Consider the following 19,823-nt stretch of genomic DNA (forward strand, 5'->3'; position numbering starts at 1 on the left):
AAACGACAGGGTGGCAGTAAACTCACGGGCTATTGATTTAGTAAGATAGGGTTGATTCAGGGTTTTGAACAATTTTCAAACTACATGTGCCAGGGAAGACTCGTGCAGACAAGATGCACTCTCGTCCCATCCACTGATGATGAGCAGAACAATAATAATTTGCTAATAATTAACAGCTCTATTTTCTGCCAGTGACCAAAGTGGGTTTTTACATTGTGTGTTTGCAGTATGTAAACAAACAGTCATGGGACAAAAGCACAACAACTCACCTGTCTAAATAGTTGATCAGGTTGGGATTCCTATACTTCTTAATGACCATAAGTTCCTTGACCTTTAGTTCCTTCTTCCTCATTCCGTGGAGATTTATTTTCTTTATGGCCACCTAAAATGACATGGAAAATCAGTAACTTGAGAAGTTGGTGGCATAAGACCAGAAAGCACATGGAGTGAGTGATTTTGCAATGACACAGCTGAGCTGAGCCAAAATGCCTTGTGATTAGACATTGGAGTAATTAGGAACTGACATTCCAACAACCCATTTCTCTGCTCCCTTGGGGGCCAGTTACAGGACACATGGCCATTGCTGTTTTGCCTTGTCCACTTGATAACAAAGATGTCTTTACTGTCACCCACAAAGCTCTGCCCACACTCTCTGCTGCTCTGTCTGGGATTCAGAAGTAATCTGTGCCTTGGTACTCTCTGGATACATCCTGGGCTCTAAGCAGGGCTTGGGGCTTTTAGGGACGCCTTGCAGATCTCTCTCAATGTGCAGTTCCCAAGTGCAGCACTGCAGGGGGCTAAGGAACTACCAGTAACATGCAGATGCATTTGCTGGCAGCCAGAAATGAGAATACAGCTCTGAAGCTGTAGCCCCAAAGAGCAGGGAGATGCTCTAAGGCACCACCTTTGTTTTAGCAATTGAGAGCGAGTGAGCGCGTCCTTCTCTGAAAGGAACCGCTGCCCTCCTCGCCTTCCTTCTGGCAGCTGAGAAGGACAAAGACTGTTCCAAAGGCAATTTCCAGGCTGGCACCAGTCTGTGCTTCTTGTGCCTTTACTGCACAGCTCTACCCAAAGCTCCAGCCAGAGCTCACACCAGAGGGGAAAGCCCTCAAGGGCTGAGAGTCTGCAGGGGCTGTTGACATTTACCTCTTCTCCTGTGGCCGTGTTGAGTGCCCTACAAACCTCTCCAAAAGTCCTAGAAACAAGACAAAGCAAAGAAAGAGAAGCCATTTAGAGCCTAGAGTGAAAGCCAGGCCAGATAGGAGATCTGTGCTGTCAGTGCCTAAATCCTGCAGGATGCAGGAGGGGTTTGCCAGAAGGCAGCTCTTGCATTTCCCTCTCCAGTGCATGAGCACTGGGCCTGTTCCTGGAGTGTTGGGTTTTACTGCCTCAGCTCAAAAGAGAGATTATTCTTTCATCTCAAGTTTCAGTTTCTAAACGGTGCAGTTCTTATGCTGACCACAGAGTATTTCCTTCAGCAAACTCTTGGAAAGAAATGTTCCTGAGAACTGTTATCTCACAGCTATCATAGGGGGTAGGTTGCTCTTTCAGGCAAGCAGGATCCTTCTGCTTTCATTAGTGTGGCTGTAGGATTTGGAGATATTCAGAAATGCTAATGAAATTAACACAGAGCTGTCCCACACTTGAGAGACAAGGAGATCTTCCAGGTCCTGCTCCTTCCTGCTGGCAAGGCCATGCCAGCATGGAGATGTCTTTGGCATTGCCTTCTGCCCACGTTCACAAATTCTGACCAGTAATGAGAGATGGGACAATCTAACCCCAGTGTCTGAATATGTTTGCAGCTTGCTTGACTTCACACTTGATAGACATTCTACCAGCAAATCACCTGGCCCATGTTTATGTAAAAGTAACTGAGGTTGGACTCACCCGCTGCCAATATTTTCCAGTTCAGTGTATTTTGTCACAGGATTTTCCATGGTCACTATTTTCCCTGAGGGAAACAAAATGCAAGATGCTCACTTGAAAGCAGAGATCCCAACTTCCAGAAGATCAAAAAGGCAGCCCCCTGTGTGGGTCTCTGAACCCTTTGTGCTTGGCTGGGTAACAAAAACAACAACCAGACAGACAGCTCTGCAGCACAGATGGCCAGCACAGAGAGTGATTTTTCCACAGCAGTTCCTATAAGGATTCCTAAATGTCCCTGTGACACCAGGCTCAGGAGGAATATTTGGTACAGCTATGCTGACACATGCACACAACACACTGTCCCTCAAATACACAGGACGTACTCAGTAGCTGCAGGTACTTCTCCTCAGTCTCCTGTTGCTGAGCAGCAGCTGTGTCAGTGCTGGAGATGAACAGTCTGCCCAGGCTCCACTTCTCAGGCTGGGGAACAAAGGCTCCTTTAGACAACGCTGCTGCTGCAGCAGGTTCAGTAACAGAGCCTGTGTAGATCTGAGATGAGAAATGAGTTTATCTCAGAAAGGTGACTGGCAGAGATTACTTCGAGATCCCTTTTCAAATGCAAGCCCTCAGGAAGATGTTTTCAGCCACATGCATGGCTCTTAAAATGGATTATTTGCATGTTCACTTCTCCAACTGGATGGGTCAAAACCAAAGGCTGGTTTTACTCGAGTTCATGGCCAGATTCATGTTCCATTTTCATGAATTTTCTGAAGGATAACTGCCACAAGACCATTCCACTTCCTCCCCAAGGATTCCTTTCCCCCTCCAAGGGCTGCAGATGCCCTTGTTCAAATGTTCTACCTCCTTCCACTGAGATCTCTTTTCCTCCACCATCTTTGGGACGTGCCCAACCTGCAGCATCTCCGGCTGGGACAGCTCCTGTGCCTCACACCGACCACGGGGCTTTTTGTTTCCAGTCCTTTGCTGGAAGTCTTTGCAGGCTGGCAGGTGAGATGTCAACACTTCCACCTCAAGTTAAACAGAACAAAGCAGTCAGAGACTACAGCTTGTCCCTGTCAGCCAAGAGTCATTGACTGTGAGGAAAGGGAGAGAAGAGGGCTACAGACAGCTTGTTTCAATCCTCCATCTGGGTCACCATGTCCCACTGTAAAAATACCTCAAGAACAAGGAACACAGTAACCCTACAGCAGGATTGCACCCAGAGGCATCACCCCACCCCCTGCTACTCTACAGTGGAAAGGCAAGAAGGGCAGAAACCACCAGTTTGGTGACTGCACTGGCTATTGCTGTTTCACTCACTTGATTTTGTACAGCCTGAAGAAGGGGATTATGCTTCTCTTTGATAATTTTTATTTCTTCCTCCAGCGTCTTCTCCTTTGCCTTCATCCTAGCCTCAGTTTCCTGCAGCTCTGCATACATCTGATCCTTGAGGTTCCGTAAAAAACAAGAGAAATAGTTCTTGAATGGAGGGTCTGCCACTCTTGCAGTCTCCGGGTTTTGTTGATCTCCTCTCTGCTGATGGAGATTCATCTCCTCCTGGATGCTTCTCTTGTCCTCCTCGTTCCTCCTCTTCACTGCCATGGTGGCAATCTGAGCTTCGGACAGCTCTCCTTGTGGCTCTGCCTTGATGTCCTGTACACACAAATGCAGAGCAAATCACAGGGTTCAACTTTTTCCTCTTTCAGCCTCAAAATCAAATTCATTCTGCCACTTCTTTCTGTTTTCATACCCACCTCTGCTTCCATTGTAACCCTCCCATCCCTGATCTCTGCAGATTACAAGGCTCTGTGCTTCCAGTGCCTGTGGCACTCCTGGCCTCCTCAGTCCCAAGAGCTCTGTTTTATGTCCCTGTTCCTGCCCTTCACTCTGTCACCTGCTTGAGCCAGGCTTACCTGGACATTCCCCTCTAGCTCTTCCACCTGCTGCCTGAGCTGCTCTTCCTGCTCTCGGGCTGGGCACAGCTCTCCCTGAGTCTGCCCTGGCACCTCTGATAAAGCAATCTGCTCATGCTCTTGCTCCAGAAGGGCCTGCACAGAAAGCAAGAGGAGATGGGTTTCAACTTCCCATACAACATTTGTGGGCCAAGTCTCTGAGACTGATGGGCTCACACGTTCCCAAAGCACTGTGCTGCTGCTCCCCTGGCTCATTCTCTGCCCATGGGGAGGCACAGATTCCAAAGTGACACTGGCAGTACAGTCAGGGTCCATCTGGGACTGAAGCTCCAACAGCCTCTCAGGCAGCTGACAGGGAAGGTGTGGCATTTCTCAAGGCTCTGCTGAGGGCCTCCCTCCACTTCTGCTCTGTCCCCTTTGTCTTTCCATGGTGACTAACACCCAGCCCCGTCCCACAGCTCCATCCTGGCTCTGCAGGTGGTTTCCAGTGTGGGCTCACTCCTTGTGACAGACACTTCTGGAGTTCATGTTCTCTTCAGGCCTGCACCACCAATCCTGCCTTTCTGACATCTACTCTCTTGTTAGAAATCCTGCTCAATCAGGAGAGAAGGATGCATGCACAGATCCTCTGATGGAGGTCAGAGAGCTTCCACAGCCACCTCAGTATATGGAGGAGGATCAAGGTGTTTATTCTTCCTCTCTTGTCAACTGCGAATTCAGACCAGTACTAAAAGAGACCTTCTTAAGGCCCCATCAGCAAATGAACTTAGACACCCTTAGGGATGTCAGTGAAGAAAATCATGTGTCATGTACTGCATGTATGACCAGAGTCACCAAACACCCCCAAAACCATGGAATTTTTCCATGTCACTAGGACAGGGAGAATTTAAAGAATAAACTGGGATTTCAGGGCTGAAGAGGCTGGAGGAGGAAAACTTTGCTGAGGAGAAAAAAACAACCATTTCTGGAGGGGAAACATCTCTGCCTGCTCGGGATCAGTTGACACAACATATCTGTCCTCTTCTCCTGAAGGGATGCCTTTAGGTGAGATTTGCACCTCCAGCTGCCTCTGACCAGAGCCAGGAAGAATCAATTATGGAAATGTTACATAGAGAGATAGATAGAGAGATAGATAGATAGAGAGATAGATAGATGGATAGATAGATAGATAGATAGATAGATAGATAGATAGATAGATAGATAGATAGACAGAGAAGATCTCATTTCTATAATTTCTCTTACTATACTTTCTGTTACTGCATCCATCTACAATTGGCAGCCAGAGCTCCAGTCAGCAGCAATCCTGAACTGGCTCTCCTGTTACATCGATAATCTCTAACCTTGCAGAATCTGGAACATGTAGGGACTTAGGGAATGAGATCAGTCCCAGAGCACTGCACTGGGAAGTGCACTGTTTGTGCATCTCTGCGGCGGCAAGTTCTTCTCTTGCTCACAACCACATGGACAGTGCTAAAATGGTTGTAATCAAAAATTAAACCAAACCCCTTCCAGCTCCTCTGATCTCTGAGGACAACCTAGAATGCAAGTGTGTGGAATTCCTTCTAAATTCCTACATACAATCTTCCTATATTTTTGAAAAATTACTGATCCCCAAGGTTGCCAAATGGAAAGGGACGTATTAAAACAGAAGTGAGGTACAAGACCTTAATTCTTGATCTGGCATAACAAAAGACAACTCACCACCAAAAAAAGTGCCCCAAAATACATCTGCCTATGAAGAAAAACCTTGAGCAGAAACATAATATATTAATAGAGGAGGAAAATAAATGAGCCTTATTTCCAAAAATCAAATAACCCAAAAAACCAAATAATCAAAGAGTCACCTACTCGAGACTGAAGCATCTAAATGCAGTAAACGAATTATACAAGTACAAAGGGCCGTTAAGGGGACCACTAACTTCTCTGCATTCATGGAAGTGTAACTGGCAGAACCCACTTAAGCCTCCCTATCTCCTAGCTCCCTACTAGCTGCTGACCACTCTGCCTGAAGAGGCAAAAGAACAAGCTGGCAACAAAGGCACCAAATCTCTGACTGCCACCTGCCACTCCACAATGTGTCTCTGAAATACTGCCACATAAGCAGAGCCAAGAAGCTCGTGGCGACAAAGCACCCCAAAGAGCCTATGAGGTCAGATCAAGCATTTCTCTGCCTTTAGCTCCTTGGCCTCCCTGTGGAGTGGCAACACAGCTCTCTTCAGACCGCCGTGTCCCCTACGTATCCAACGTGGCTGAGCTCAGTGCCTTGGACATGCTCCCTCCTCTGGGGCTGGGGAGCCTTCATGCTTCACGCCGGCCCCTAGCAGAATCCCAGCAAGCTGGGGCCTAAAGACGACACAGCAAAGCCCATTCTCCAGCTCTCACTGCTTTGCAGGGCAATTCCTAACTCCCCACAGGACTGCAGCACTCAGCAACCTGAGCCACCAAAGGCAGGTCCTGGCTGGACAGAAGCTTGCAGCTCTGTCTTGCACTAAAGACAGCAGCAGCCACAACTGGCACTTACCGGCTCGCCATAATCATCTTCTGCAGTGACCACAGTTGCAGGCTTGTGGCCATTCTGCTCCTCTTTGGCCTCGTCTCCAGTGGCTGAGAGAGTCAGAGGAGACTCGGCTCTTGGCTCAGGGATCTGTGCAGAGAGAGAAGCATGAGGGACGCGTCATTGCCAGTCCTTTCTAACCTTCTTTCTATTCAGCTCTACAACCTGCTCTACTAAGGCAAAATCATCAACTGTCAGAGCAATGGCATTCCAACTCCCTCCGACTACATTAACATGAGCAGATCCAACACAACTGCATATGGTTCTGAATCCAAGATTCCACAACGCCTACTATCAGCAAGCAACGCTCTCTCTGAAAACTGACCTCGCACGTGCTTAAAGCTCTGAAAGAGGAAATTAGGAAATAGCCACCTGTTGCTGCTGCATACGTGGAGAGCTAGAACACTCTCACAATATTCTCCAGTGCTGCAATAGGGCAGGAAATCTTGAGCAAAAGCACCTTTGCTTGCTGCATAAACAGAAAATCAGCACGGCTTCTCCTCCTGGCAAACCAACAACCCAACAAACCAAACCATCAAAGGGTGGCCTGCTCCAGTGTCTGAAGCACCCGGATGGATGCACCGAGGGGATTCTTCTCACGCAAACGGCCCTTGTGGGGAGCACTGTCACGTAGGCATTCATGGAAGTGTGCCTAGAAGGTCCCTCATGAGTCTCCCTTTCCCCAGGCTATAGCTCCCTCAGCACCTCCTCATTGGGCTTGTGCTCCCACCCCTCCCCAGCTCCCGTGCCCTTCTGCGCACACGCTCCAGCCCCTCAAGCTCTTTCTGCTTCACAGCTGCCCACATGTGGACACAGCACTCCAGCTGCCGCTGCAGCCCTGCCCAGCACAGGCCACAGCTCACTGCCCTGCTCCTGCTGCCCCTCTATTGCTGACACAGGCCAGCATGGCCTTGGCCTTCTTGGCCACCTGGGCACACGCTGCCTCATCTTCAGCTGCTCTTGACAGGCACTCGTGCCTCCTTTTCTCCACCTTCCACTTTTCACTTGATATACAGCATCCGCAATTTCAAGACACCTCTCCGCTTCTTAGCAACACAGGACAGCAGTCCAAGTCTTTCAGCTATTGCCCCTCTGCAGGTTCCAATGGCATTTTCAAATGCAGTTATCAAGAACAGAATAGACCACACAATAGAAAGTATCAACAGACACATGTAGCCTCTGGCTTTTGCCTCAGCAATGGGTCCACAGCTATGCAGTTTATGTCTTTTGCCGCACGGGATATGTGCAGGCCCATAAGGATCCATGGACAACACAATCATCTCTTTGCAGCTTCTCTAAACCAAGCCAACTCTCACTGCACTCTGCTACTGACCACTCTGCCTGAAGAGGCAAAAGAACGACCTGGCAACAAAGGCACCAAATCTCTGACTGCCACCTGCCACTCCACAACGTGTCTCTGAAATACTGCCACATAAGCAGAGCCAAGAAGCTCGTGGCGACAAAGCACCCCAAAGAGCCTGTGAGGTCAGATCAAGCATTTCTCTGCCTTTAGCTCCTTGGCCTCCCTGTGGAGTGGCAACACAGCTCTCTCCAGACCGCCGTGTCCCCTACGTATCCAACGTGGCTGAGCTCAGTGCCTTGGACATGCTCCCTCCTCTGGGGCTGGGGAGCCTTCATGCTTCACGCCGGCCCCTAGCAGAATCCCAGCAAGCTGGGGCCTAAAGACGACACAGCAAAGCCCATTCTCCAGCTCTCACTGCTTTGCAGGGCAATTCCTAACTCCCCACAGGACTGCAGCACTCAGCAACCTGAGCCACCAAAGGCAGGTCCTGGCTGGACAGAAGCTTGCAGCTCTGTCTTGCACTAAAGACAGCAGCAGCCACAACTGGCACTTACCGGCTCGCCATAATCATCTTCTGCAGTGACCACAGTTGCAGGCTTGTGGCCATTCTGCTCCTCTTTGGCCTCGTCTCCAGTGGCTGAGAGAGTCAGAGGAGACTCGGCTCTTGGCTCAGGGATCTGTGCAGAGAGAGAAGCATGAGGGACGCGTCATTGCCAGTCCTTTCTAACCTTCTTTCTATTCAGCTCTACAACCTGCTCTACTAAGGCAAAATCATCAACTGTCAGAGCAATGGCATTCCAACTCCCTCCGACTACATTAACATGAGCAGATCCAACACAACTGCATATGGCTCTGAATCCAAGATTCCACAACGCCTACTATCAGCAAGCAACGCTCTCTCTGAAAACTGACCTCGCACGTGCTTAAAGCTCTGAAAGAGGAAATTAGGAAATAGCCACCTGTTGCTGCTGCATACGTGGAGAGCTAGAACACTCTCACAATATTCTCCAGTGCTGCAATAGGGCAGGAAATCTTGAGCAAAAGCACCTTTGCTTGCTGCATAAACAGAAAATCAGCACGGCTTCTCCTCCTGGCAAACCGACAACCCAACAAACCAAACCATCAAAGGGTGGCCTGCTCCAGTGTCTGAAGCACCCGGATGGATGCACCGAGGGGATTCTTCTCACGCAAACGGCCCTTGTGGGGAGCACTGTCACGTAGGCATTCATGGAAGTGTGCCTAGAAGGTCCCTCATGAGTCTCCCTTTCCCCAGGCTATAGCTCCCTCAGCACCTCCTCATTGGGCTCGTGCTCCCACCCCTCCCCAGCTCCTGTGCCCTTCTGCGCACACGCTCCAGCCCCTCAAGCTCTTTCTGCTTCACAGCTGCCCACATGTGGACACAGCACTCCAGCTGCCGCTGCAGCCCTGCCCAGCACAGGCCACAGCTCATTGCCCTGCTCCTGCTGCCCCTCTATTGCTGACACAGGCCAGCATGGCCTTGGCCTTCTTGGCCACCTGGGCACACGCTGCCTCATCTTCAGCTGCTCTTGACAGGCACTCGTGCCTCCTTTTCTCCACCTTCCACTTTTCACTTGATATACAGCATCCGCAATTTCAAGACACCTCTCCGCTTCTTAGCAACACAGGACAGCAGTCCAAGTCTTTCAGCTATTGCCCCTCTGCAGGCTCCAATGGCATTTTCAAATGCAGTTATCAAGAACAGAATAGACCACACAATAGAAAGTATCAACAGACGCATGTAGCCTCTGGCTTTTGCCTCAGCAATGGGTCCACAGCTATGCAGTTTATGTCTTTTGCCGCACGGGACATGTGCAGGCCCATAAGGATCCATGGACAACACAATCATCTCTTTGCAGCTTCTCTAAACCAAGCCGACTCTCACTGCACTCTGCTACTGACCACTCTGCCTGAAGAGGCAAAAGAACGACCTGGCAACAAAGGCACCAAATCTCTGACTGCCACCTGCCACTCCACAACGTGTCTCTGAAATACTGCCACATAAGCAGAGCCAAGAAGCTCGTGGCGACAAAGCACCCCAAAGAGCCTGTGAGGTCAGATCAAGCATTTCTCTGCCTTTAGCTCCTTGGCCTCCCTGTGGAGTGGCAACATAGCTCTCTCCAGACCGCCGTGTCCCCTACGTATCCAACGTGGCTGAGCTCAGTGCCTTGGACATGCTCCCTCCTCTGGGGCTGGGGAGCCTTCATGCTTCACGCCGGCCCCTAGCAGAATCCCAGCAAGCTGGGGCCTAAAGACGACACAGCAAAGCCCATTCTCCAGCTCTCACTGCTTTGCAGGGCAATTCCTAACTCCCCACAGGACTGCAGCACTCAGCAACCTGAGCCACCAAAGGCAGGTCCTGGCTGGACAGAAGCTTGCAGCTCTGTCTTGCACTAAAGACAGCAGCAGCCACAACTGGCACTTACCGGCTCGCCATAATCATCTTCTGCAGTGACCACAGTTGCAGGCTTGTGGCCATTCTGCTCCTCTTTGGCCTCGTCTCCAGTGGCTGAGAGAGTCAGAGGAGACTCGGCTCTTGGCTCAGGGATCTGTGCAGAGAGAGAAGCATGAGGGACGCGTCATTGCCAGTCCTTTCTAACCTTCTTTCTATTCAGCTCTACAACCTGCTCTACTAAGGCAAAATCATCAACTGTCAGAGCAATGGCATTCCAACTCCCTCCGACTACATTAACATGAGCAGATCCAACACAACTGCATATGGCTCTGAATCCAAGATTCCACAACGCCTACTATCAGCAAGCAACGCTCTCTCTGAAAACTGACCTCGCACGTGCTTAAAGCTCTGAAAGAGGAAATTAGGAAATAGCCACCTGTTGCTGCTGCATACGTGGAGAGCTAGAACACTCTCACAATATTCTCCAGTGCTGCAATAGGGCAGGAAATCTTGAGCAAAAGCACCTTTGCTTGCTGCATAAACAGAAAATCAGCACGGCTTCTCCTCCTGGCAAACCGACAACCCAACAAACCAAACCATCAAAGGGTGGCCTGCTCCAGTGTCTGAAGCACCCGGATGGATGCACCGAGGGGATTCTTCTCACGCAAACGGCCCTTGTGGGGAGCACTGTCACGTAGGCATTCATGGAAGTGTGCCTAGAAGGTCCCTCATGAGTCTCCCTTTCCCCAGGCTATAGCTCCCTCAGCACCTCCTCATTGGGCTCGTGCTCCCACCCCTCCCCAGCTCCTGTGCCCTTCTGCGCACACGCTCCAGCCCCTCAAGCTCTTTCTGCTTCACAGCTGCCCACATGTGGACACAGCACTCCAGCTGCCGCTGCAGCCCTGCCCAGCACAGGCCACAGCTCATTGCCCTGCTCCTGCTGCCCCTCTATTGCTGACACAGGCCAGCATGGCCTTGGCCTTCTTGGCCACCTGGGCACACGCTGCCTCATCTTCAGCTGCTCTTGACAGGCACTCGTGCCTCCTTTTCTCCACCTTCCACTTTTCACTTGATATACAGCATCCGCAATTTCAAGACACCTCTCCGCTTCTTAGCAACACAGGACAGCAGTCCAAGTCTTTCAGCTATTGCCCCTCTGCAGGCTCCAATGGCATTTTCAAATGCAGTTATCAAGAACAGAATAGACCACACAATAGAAAGTATCAACAGACGCATGTAGCCTCTGGCTTTTGCCCCAGCAATGGGTCCACAGCTATGCAGTTTATGTCTTTTGCCACACGGGACATGTGCAGGCCCATAAGGATCCATGGACAACACAATCATCTCTTTGCAGCTTCTCTAAACCAAGCCGACTCTCACTGCACTCTGCTACTGACCACTCTGCCTGAAGAGGCAAAAGAACGACCTGGCAACAAAGGCACCAAATCTCTGACTGCCACCTGCCACTCCACAACGTGTCTCTGAAATACTGCCACATAAGCAGAGCCAAGAAGCTCGTGGCGACAAAGCACCCCAAAGAGCCTGTGAGGTCAGATCAAGCATTTCTCTGCCTTTAGCTCCTTGGCCTCCCTGTGGAGTGGCAACATAGCTCTCTCCAGACCGCCGTGTCCCCTACGTATCCAACGTGGCTGAGCTCAGTGCCTTGGACATGCTCCCTCCTCTGGGGCTGGGGAGCCTTCATGCTTCACGCCGGCCCCTAGCAGAATCCCAGCAAGCTGGGGCCTAAAGACGACACAGCAAAGCCCATTCTCCAGCTCTCACTGCTTTGCAGGGCAATTCCTAACTCCCCACAGGACTGCAGCACTCAGCAACCTGAGCCACCAAAGGCAGGTCCTGGCTGGACAGAAGCTTGCAGCTCTGTCTTGCACTAAAGACAGCAGCAGCCACAACTGGCACTTACCGGCTCGCCATAATCATCTTCTGCAGTGACCACAGTTGCAGGCTTGTGGCCATTCTGCTCCTCTTTGGCCTCGTCTCCAGTGGCTGAGAGAGTCAGAGGAGACTCGGCTCTTGGCTCAGGGATCTGTGCAGAGAGAGAAGCATGAGGGACGCGTCATTGCCAGTCCTTTCTAACCTTCTTTCTATTCAGCTCTACAACCTGCTCTACTAAGGCAAAATCATCAACTGTCAGAGCAATGGCATTCCAACTCCCTCCGACTACATTAACATGAGCAGATCCAACACAACTGCATATGGCTCTGAATCCAAGATTCCACAACGCCTACTATCAGCAAGCAACGCTCTCTCTGAAAACTGACCTCGCACGTGCTTAAAGCTCTGAAAGAGGAAATTAGGAAATAGCCACCTGTTGCTGCTGCATACGTGGAGAGCTAGAACACTCTCACAATATTCTCCAGTGCTGCAATAGGGCAGGAAATCTTGAGCAAAAGCACCTTTGCTTGCTGCATAAACAGAAAATCAGCACGGCTTCTCCTCCTGGCAAACCAACAACCCAACAAACCAAACCATCAAAGGGTGGCCTGCTCCAGTGTCTGAAGCACCCGGATGGATGCACCGAGGGGATTCTTCTCACGCAAACGGCCCTTGTGGGGAGCACTGTCACGTAGGCATTCATGGAAGTGTGCCTAGAAGGTCCCTCATGAGTCTCCCTTTCCCCAGGCTATAGCTCCCTCAGCACCTCCTCATTGGGCTTGTGCTCCCACCCCTCCCCAGCTCCTGTGCCCTTCTGCGCACACGCTCCAGCCCCTCAAGCTCTTTCTGCTTCACAGCTGCCCACATGTGGACACAGCACTCCAGCTGCCGCTGCAGCCCTGCCCAGCACAGGCCACAGCTCACTGCCCTGCTCCTGCTGCCCCTCTATTGCTGACACAGGCCAGCATGGCCTTGGCCTTCTTGGCCACCTGGGCACACGCTGCCTCATCTTCAGCTGCTCTTGACAGGCACTCGTGCCTCCTTTTCTCCACCTTCCACTTTTCACTTGATATACAGCATCCGCAATTTCAAGACACCTCTCCGCTTCTTAGCAACACAGGACAGCAGTCCAAGTCTTTCAGCTATTGCCCCTCTGCAGGCTCCAATGGCATTTTCAAATGCAGTTATCAAGAACAGAATAGACCACACAATAGAAAGTATCAACAGACGCATGTAGCCTCTGGCTTTTGCCCCAGCAATGGGTCCACAGCTATGCAGTTTATGTCTTTTGCCGCACGGGACATGTGCAGGCCCATAAGGATCCATGGACAACACAATCATCTCTTTGCAGCTTCTCTAAACCAAGCCGACTCTCACTGCACTCTGCTACTGACCACTCTGCCTGAAGAGGCAAAAGAACGACCTGGCAACAAAGGCACCAAATCTCTGACTGCCACCTGCCACTCCACAACGTGTCTCTGAAATACTGCCACATAAGCAGAGCCAAGAAGCTCGTGGCGACAAAGCACCCCAAAGAGCCTGTGAGGTCAGATCAAGCATTTCTCTGCCTTTAGCTCCTTGGCCTCCCTGTGGAGTGGCAACATAGCTCTCTCCAGACCGCCGTGTCCCCTACGTATCCAACGTGGCTGAGCTCAGTGCCTTGGACATGCTCCCTCCTCTGGGGCTGGGGAGCCTTCATGCTTCACGCCGGCCCCTAGCAGAATCCCAGCAAGCTGGGGCCTAAAGACGACACAGCAAAGCCCATTCTCCAGCTCTCACTGCTTTGCAGGGCAATTCCTAACTCCCCACAGGACTGCAGCACTCAGCAACCTGAGCCACCAAAGGCAGGTCCTGGCTGGACAGAAGCTTGCAGCTCTGTCTTGCACTAAAGACAGCAGCAGCCACAACTGGCACTTACCGGCTCGCCATAATCATCTTCTGCAGTGACCACAGTTGCAGGCTTGTGGCCATTCTGCTCCTCTTTGGCCTCGTCTCCAGTGGCTGAGAGAGTCAGAGGAGACTCGGCTCTTGGCTCAGGGATCTGTGCAGAGAGAGAAGCATGAGGGACGCGTCATTGCCAGTCCTTTCTAACCTTCTTTCTATTCAGCTCTACAACCTGCTCTACTAAGGCAAAATCATCAACTGTCAGAGCAATGGCATTCCAACTCCCTCCGACTACATTAACATGAGCAGATCCAACACAACTGCATATGGCTCTGAATCCAAGATTCCACAACGCCTACTATCAGCAAGCAACGCTCTCTCTGAAAACTGACCTCGCACGTGCTTAAAGCTCTGAAAGAGGAAATTAGGAAATAGCCACCTGTTGCTGCTGCATACGTGGAGAGCTAGAACACTCTCACAATATTCTCCAGTGCTGCAATAGGGCAGGAAATCTTGAGCAAAAGCACCTTTGCTTGCTGCATAAACAGAAAATCAGCACGGCTTCTCCTCCTGGCAAACCAACAACCCAACAAACCAAACCATCAAAGGGTGGCCTGCTCCAGTGTCTGAAGCACCCGGATGGATGCACCGAGGGGATTCTTCTCACGCAAACGGCCCTTGTGGGGAGCACTGTCACGTAGGCATTCATGGAAGTGTGCCTAGAAGGTCCCTCATGAGTCTCCCTTTCCCCAGGCTATAGCTCCCTCAGCACCTCCTCATTGGGCTTGTGCTCCCACCCCTCCCCAGCTCCTGTGCCCTTCTGTGCACACGCTCCAGCCCCTCAAGCTCTTTCTGCTTCACAGCTGCCCACATGTGGACACAGCACTCCAGCTGCCGCTGCAGCCCTGCCCAGCACAGGCCACAGCTCACTGCCCTGCTCCTGCTGCCCCTCTATTGCTGACACAGGCTAGCATGGCCTTGGCCTTCTTGGCCACCTGGGCACACGCTGCCTCATCTTCAGCTGCTCTTGACAGGCACTCGTGCCTCCTTTTCTCCACCTTCCACTTTTCACTTGATATACAGCATCCGCAATTTCAAGACACCTCTCCGCTTCTTAGCAACACAGGACAGCAGTCCAAGTCTTTCAGCTATTGCCCCTCTGCAGGCTCCAATGGCATTTTCAAATGCAGTTATCAAGAACAGAATAGACCACACAATAGAAAGTATCAACAGACGCATGTAGCCTCTGGCTTTTGCCCCAGCAATGGGTCCACAGCTATGCAGTTTATGTCTTTTGCCGCACGGGACATGTGCAGGCCCATAAGGATCCATGGACAACACAATCATCTCTTTGCAGCTTCTCTAAACCAAGCCGACTCTCACTGCACTCTGCTACTGACCACTCTGCCTGAAGAGGCAAAAGAACGACCTGGCAACAAAGGCACCAAATCTCTGACTGCCACCTGCCACTCCACAACGTGTCTCTGAAATACTGCCACATAAGCAGAGCCAAGAAGCTCGTGGCGACAAAGCACCCCAAAGAGCCTGTGAGGTCAGATCAAGCATTTCTCTGCCTTTAGCTCCTTGGCCTCCCTGTGGAGTGGCAACATAGCTCTCTCCAGACCGCCGTGTCCCCTACGTATCCAACGTGGCTGAGCTCAGTGCCTTGGACATGCTCCCTCCTCTGGGGCTGGGGAGCCTTCATGCTTCACGCCGGCCCCTAGCAGAATCCCAGCAAGCTGGGGCCTAAAGACGACACAGCAAAGCCCATTCTCCAGCTCTCACTGCTTTGCAGGGCAATTCCTAACTCCCCACAGGACTGCAGCACTCAGCAACCTGAGCCACCAAAGGCAGGTCCTGGCTGGACAGAAGCTTGCAGCTCTGTCTTGCACTAAAGACAGCAGCAGCCACAACTGGCACTTACCGGCTCGCCATAATCATCTTCTGCAGTGACCACAGTTGCAGGCTTGTGGCCATTCTGCTCCTCTTTGGCCTCGTCTCCAGTGGCTGAGAGAGTCAGAGGAGACTCGGCTCTTGGCTCAGGGATCTGTGCAGAGAGAGAAGCATGAGGGACGCGTCATTGCCAGTCCTTTCTAACCTTCTTTCTATTCAGCTCTACAACCTGCTCTACTAAGGCAAAATCATCAACTGTCAGAGCAATGGCATTCCAACTCCCTCCGACTACATTAACATGAGCAGATCCAACACAACTGCATATGGCTCTGAATCCAAGATTCCACAACGCCTACTATCAGCAAGCAACGTTCTCTCTGAAAACTGACCTCGCACGTGCTTAAAGCTCTGAAAGAGGAAATTAGGAAATAGCCACCTGTTGCTGCTGCATACGTGGAGAGCTAGAACACTCTCACAATATTCTCCAGTGCTGCAATAGGGCAGGAAATCTTGAGCAAAAGCACCTTTGCTTGCTGCATAAACAGAAAATCAGCACGGCTTCTCCTCCTGGCAAACCGACAACCCAACAAACCAAACCATCAAAGGATGGCCTGCTCCAGTGTCTGAAGCACCCGGATGGATGCACCGAGGGGATTCTTCTCACGCAAACGGCCCTTGTGGGGAGCACTGTCACGTAGGCATTCATGGAAGTGTGCCTAGAAGGTCCCTCATGAGTCTCCCTTTCCCCAGGCTATAGCTCCCTCAGCACCTCCTCATTGGGCTCGTGCTCCCACCCCTCCCCAGCTCCTGTGCCCTTCTGCGCACACGCTCCAGCCCCTCAAGCTCTTTCTGCTTCACAGCTGCCCACATGTGGACACAGCACTCCAGCTGCCGCTGCAGCCCTGCCCAGCACAGGCCACAGCTCATTGCCCTGCTCCTGCTGCCCCTCTATTGCTGACACAGGCCAGCATGGCCTTGGCCTTCTTGGCCACCTGGGCACACGCTGCCTCATCTTCAGCTGCTCTTGACAGGCACTCGTGCCTCCTTTTCTCCACCTTCCACTTTTCACTTGATATACAGCATCCGCAATTTCAAGACACCTCTCCGCTTCTTAGCAACACAGGACAGCAGTCCAAGTCTTTCAGCTATTGCCCCTCTGCAGGCTCCAATGGCATTTTCAAATGCAGTTATCAAGAACAGAATAGACCACACAATAGAAAGTATCAACAGACGCATGTAGCCTCTGGCTTTTGCCCCAGCAATGGGTCCACAGCTATGCAGTTTATGTCTTTTGCCGCACGGGACATGTGCAGGCCCATAAGGATCCATGGACAACACAATCATCTCTTTGCAGCTTCTCTAAACCAAGCCGACTCTCACTGCACTCTGCTACTGACCACTCTGCCTGAAGAGGCAAAAGAACGACCTGGCAACAAAGGCACCAAATCTCTGACTGCCACCTGCCACTCCACAACGTGTCTCTGAAATACTGCCACATAAGCAGAGCCAAGAAGCTCGTGGCGACAAAGCACCCCAAAGAGCCTGTGAGGTCAGATCAAGCATTTCTCTGCCTTTAGCTCCTTGGCCTCCCTGTGGAGTGGCAACACAGCTCTCTCCAGACCGCCGTGTCCCCTACGTATCCAACGTGGCTGAGCTCAGTGCCTTGGACATGCTCCCTCCTCTGGGGCTGGGGAGCCTTCATGCTTCACGCCGGCCCCTAGCAGAATCCCAGCAAGCTGGGGCCTAAAGACGACACAGCAAAGCCCATTCTCCAGCTCTCACTGCTTTGCAGGGCAATTCCTAACTCCCCACAGGACTGCAGCACTCAGCAACCTGAGCCACCAAAGGCAGGTCCTGGCTGGACAGAAGCTTGCAGCTCTGTCTTGCACTAAAGACAGCAGCAGCCACAACTGGCACTTACCGGCTCGCCATAATCATCTTCTGCAGTGACCACAGTTGCAGGCTTGTGGCCATTCTGCTCCTCTTTGGCCTCGTCTCCAGTGGCTGAGAGAGTCAGAGGAGACTCGGCTCTTGGCTCAGGGATCTGTGCAGAGAGAGAAGCATGAGGGACGCGTCATTGCCAGTCCTTTCTAACCTTCTTTCTATTCAGCTCTACAACCTGCTCTACTAAGGCAAAATCATCAACTGTCAGAGCAATGGCATTCCAACTCCCTCCGACTACATTAACATGAGCAGATCCAACACAACTGCATATGGCTCTGAATCCAAGATTCCACAACGCCTACTATCAGCAAGCAACGTTCTCTCTGAAAACTGACCTCGCACGTGCTTAAAGCTCTGAAAGAGGAAATTAGGAAATAGCCACCTGTTGCTGCTGCATACGTGGAGAGCTAGAACACTCTCACAATATTCTCCAGTGCTGCAATAGGGCAGGAAATCTTGAGCAAAAGCACCTTTGCTTGCTGCATAAACAGAAAATCAGCACGGCTTCTCCTCCTGGCAAACCGACAACCCAACAAACCAAACCATCAAAGGATGGCCTGCTCCAGTGTCTGAAGCACCCGGATGGATGCACCGAGGGGATTCTTCTCACGCAAACGGCCCTTGTGGGGAGCACTGTCACGTAGGCATTCATGGAAGTGTGCCTAGAAGGTCCCTCATGAGTCTCCCTTTCCCCAGGCTATAGCTCCCTCAGCACCTCCTCATTGGGCTCGTGCTCCCACCCCTCCCCAGCTCCCGTGCCCTTCTGCGCACACGCTCCAGCCCCTCAAGCTCTTTCTGCTTCACAGCTGCCCACATGTGGACACAGCACTCCAGCTGCCGCTGCAGCCCTGCCCAGCACAGGCCACAGCTCATTGCCCTGCTCCTGCTGCCCCTCTATTGCTGACACAGGCCAGCATGGCCTTGGCCTTCTTGGCCACCTGGGCACACGCTGCCTCATCTTCAGCTGCTCTTGACAGGCACTCGTGCCTCCTTTTCTCCACCTTCCACTTTTCACTTGATATACAGCATCCGCAATTTCAAGACACCTCTCCGCTTCTTAGCAACACAGGACAGCAGTCCAAGTCTTTCAGCTATTGCCCCTCTGCAGGCTCCAATGGCATTTTCAAATGCAGTTATCAAGAACAGAATAGACCACACAATAGAAAGTATCAACAGACGCATGTAGCCTCTGGCTTTTGCCCCAGCAATGGGTCCACAGCTATGCAGTTTATGTCTTTTGCCACACGGGACATGTGCAGGCCCATAAGGATCCATGGACAACACAATCATCTCTTTGCAGCTTCTCTAAACCAAGCCGACTCTCACTGCACTCTGCTACTGACCACTCTGCCTGAAGAGGCAAAAGAACGACCTGGCAACAAAGGCACCAAATCTCTGACTGCCACCTGCCACTCCACAACGTGTCTCTGAAATACTGCCACATAAGCAGAGCCAAGAAGCTCGTGGCGACAAAGCACCCCAAAGAGCCTGTGAGGTCAGATCAAGCATTTCTCTGCCTTTAGCTCCTTGGCCTCCCTGTGGAGTGGCAACATAGCTCTCTCCAGACCGCCGTGTCCCCTACGTATCCAACGTGGCTGAGCTCAGTGCCTTGGACATGCTCCCTCCTCTGGGGCTGGGGAGCCTTCATGCTTCACGCCGGCCCCTAGCAGAATCCCAGCAAGCTGGGGCCTAAAGACGACACAGCAAAGCCCATTCTCCAGCTCTCACTGCTTTGCAGGGCAATTCCTAACTCCCCACAGGACTGCAGCACTCAGCAACCTGAGCCACCAAAGGCAGGTCCTGGCTGGACAGAAGCTTGCAGCTCTGTCTTGCACTAAAGACAGCAGCAGCCACAACTGGCACTTACCGGCTCGCCATAATCATCTTCTGCAGTGACCACAGTTGCAGGCTTGTGGCCATTCTGCTCCTCTTTGGCCTCGTCTCCAGTGGCTGAGAGAGTCAGAGGAGACTCGGCTCTTGGCTCAGGGATCTGTGCAGAGAGAGAAGCATGAGGGACGCGTCATTGCCAGTCCTTTCTAACCTTCTTTCTATTCAGCTCTACAACCTGCTCTACTAAGGCAAAATCATCAACTGTCAGAGCAATGGCATTCCAACTCCCTCCGACTACATTAACATGAGCAGATCCAACACAACTGCATA

The 19,823-nt window shown here is 51.6% G+C and overlaps 1 protein-coding gene across 1 annotated transcript in view; it reads right to left on the reverse strand.

Moving 5' to 3' along the window:
* LOC148219630 (serine/threonine-protein kinase PAK 3-like) overlaps window positions 1-19,823 on the reverse strand; it is a 147,760-nt gene that overhangs the window by 7,060 nt on the left and 120,877 nt on the right. Inside the window, exons 5-10 of the mRNA XM_088156434.1 lie at window positions 3,187-3,519; window positions 2,728-2,895; window positions 2,250-2,415; window positions 1,888-1,951; window positions 1,147-1,195; window positions 270-382 (exon numbers count right to left, since the gene is read on the reverse strand). Coding sequence (XP_088012560.1) covers window positions 270-382; window positions 1,147-1,195; window positions 1,888-1,951; window positions 2,250-2,415; window positions 2,728-2,895; window positions 3,187-3,519 — 893 coding nt within the window. The remainder of the gene's footprint in view (window positions 1-269; window positions 383-1,146; window positions 1,196-1,887; window positions 1,952-2,249; window positions 2,416-2,727; window positions 2,896-3,186; window positions 3,520-19,823) is intronic.

Source organism: Sturnus vulgaris, chromosome Z, assembly GCF_052056855.1.
Source record: "Sturnus vulgaris isolate bStuVul1 chromosome Z, bStuVul1.hap1, whole genome shotgun sequence".
NCBI lineage: Eukaryota > Metazoa > Chordata > Aves > Passeriformes > Sturnidae > Sturnus > Sturnus vulgaris.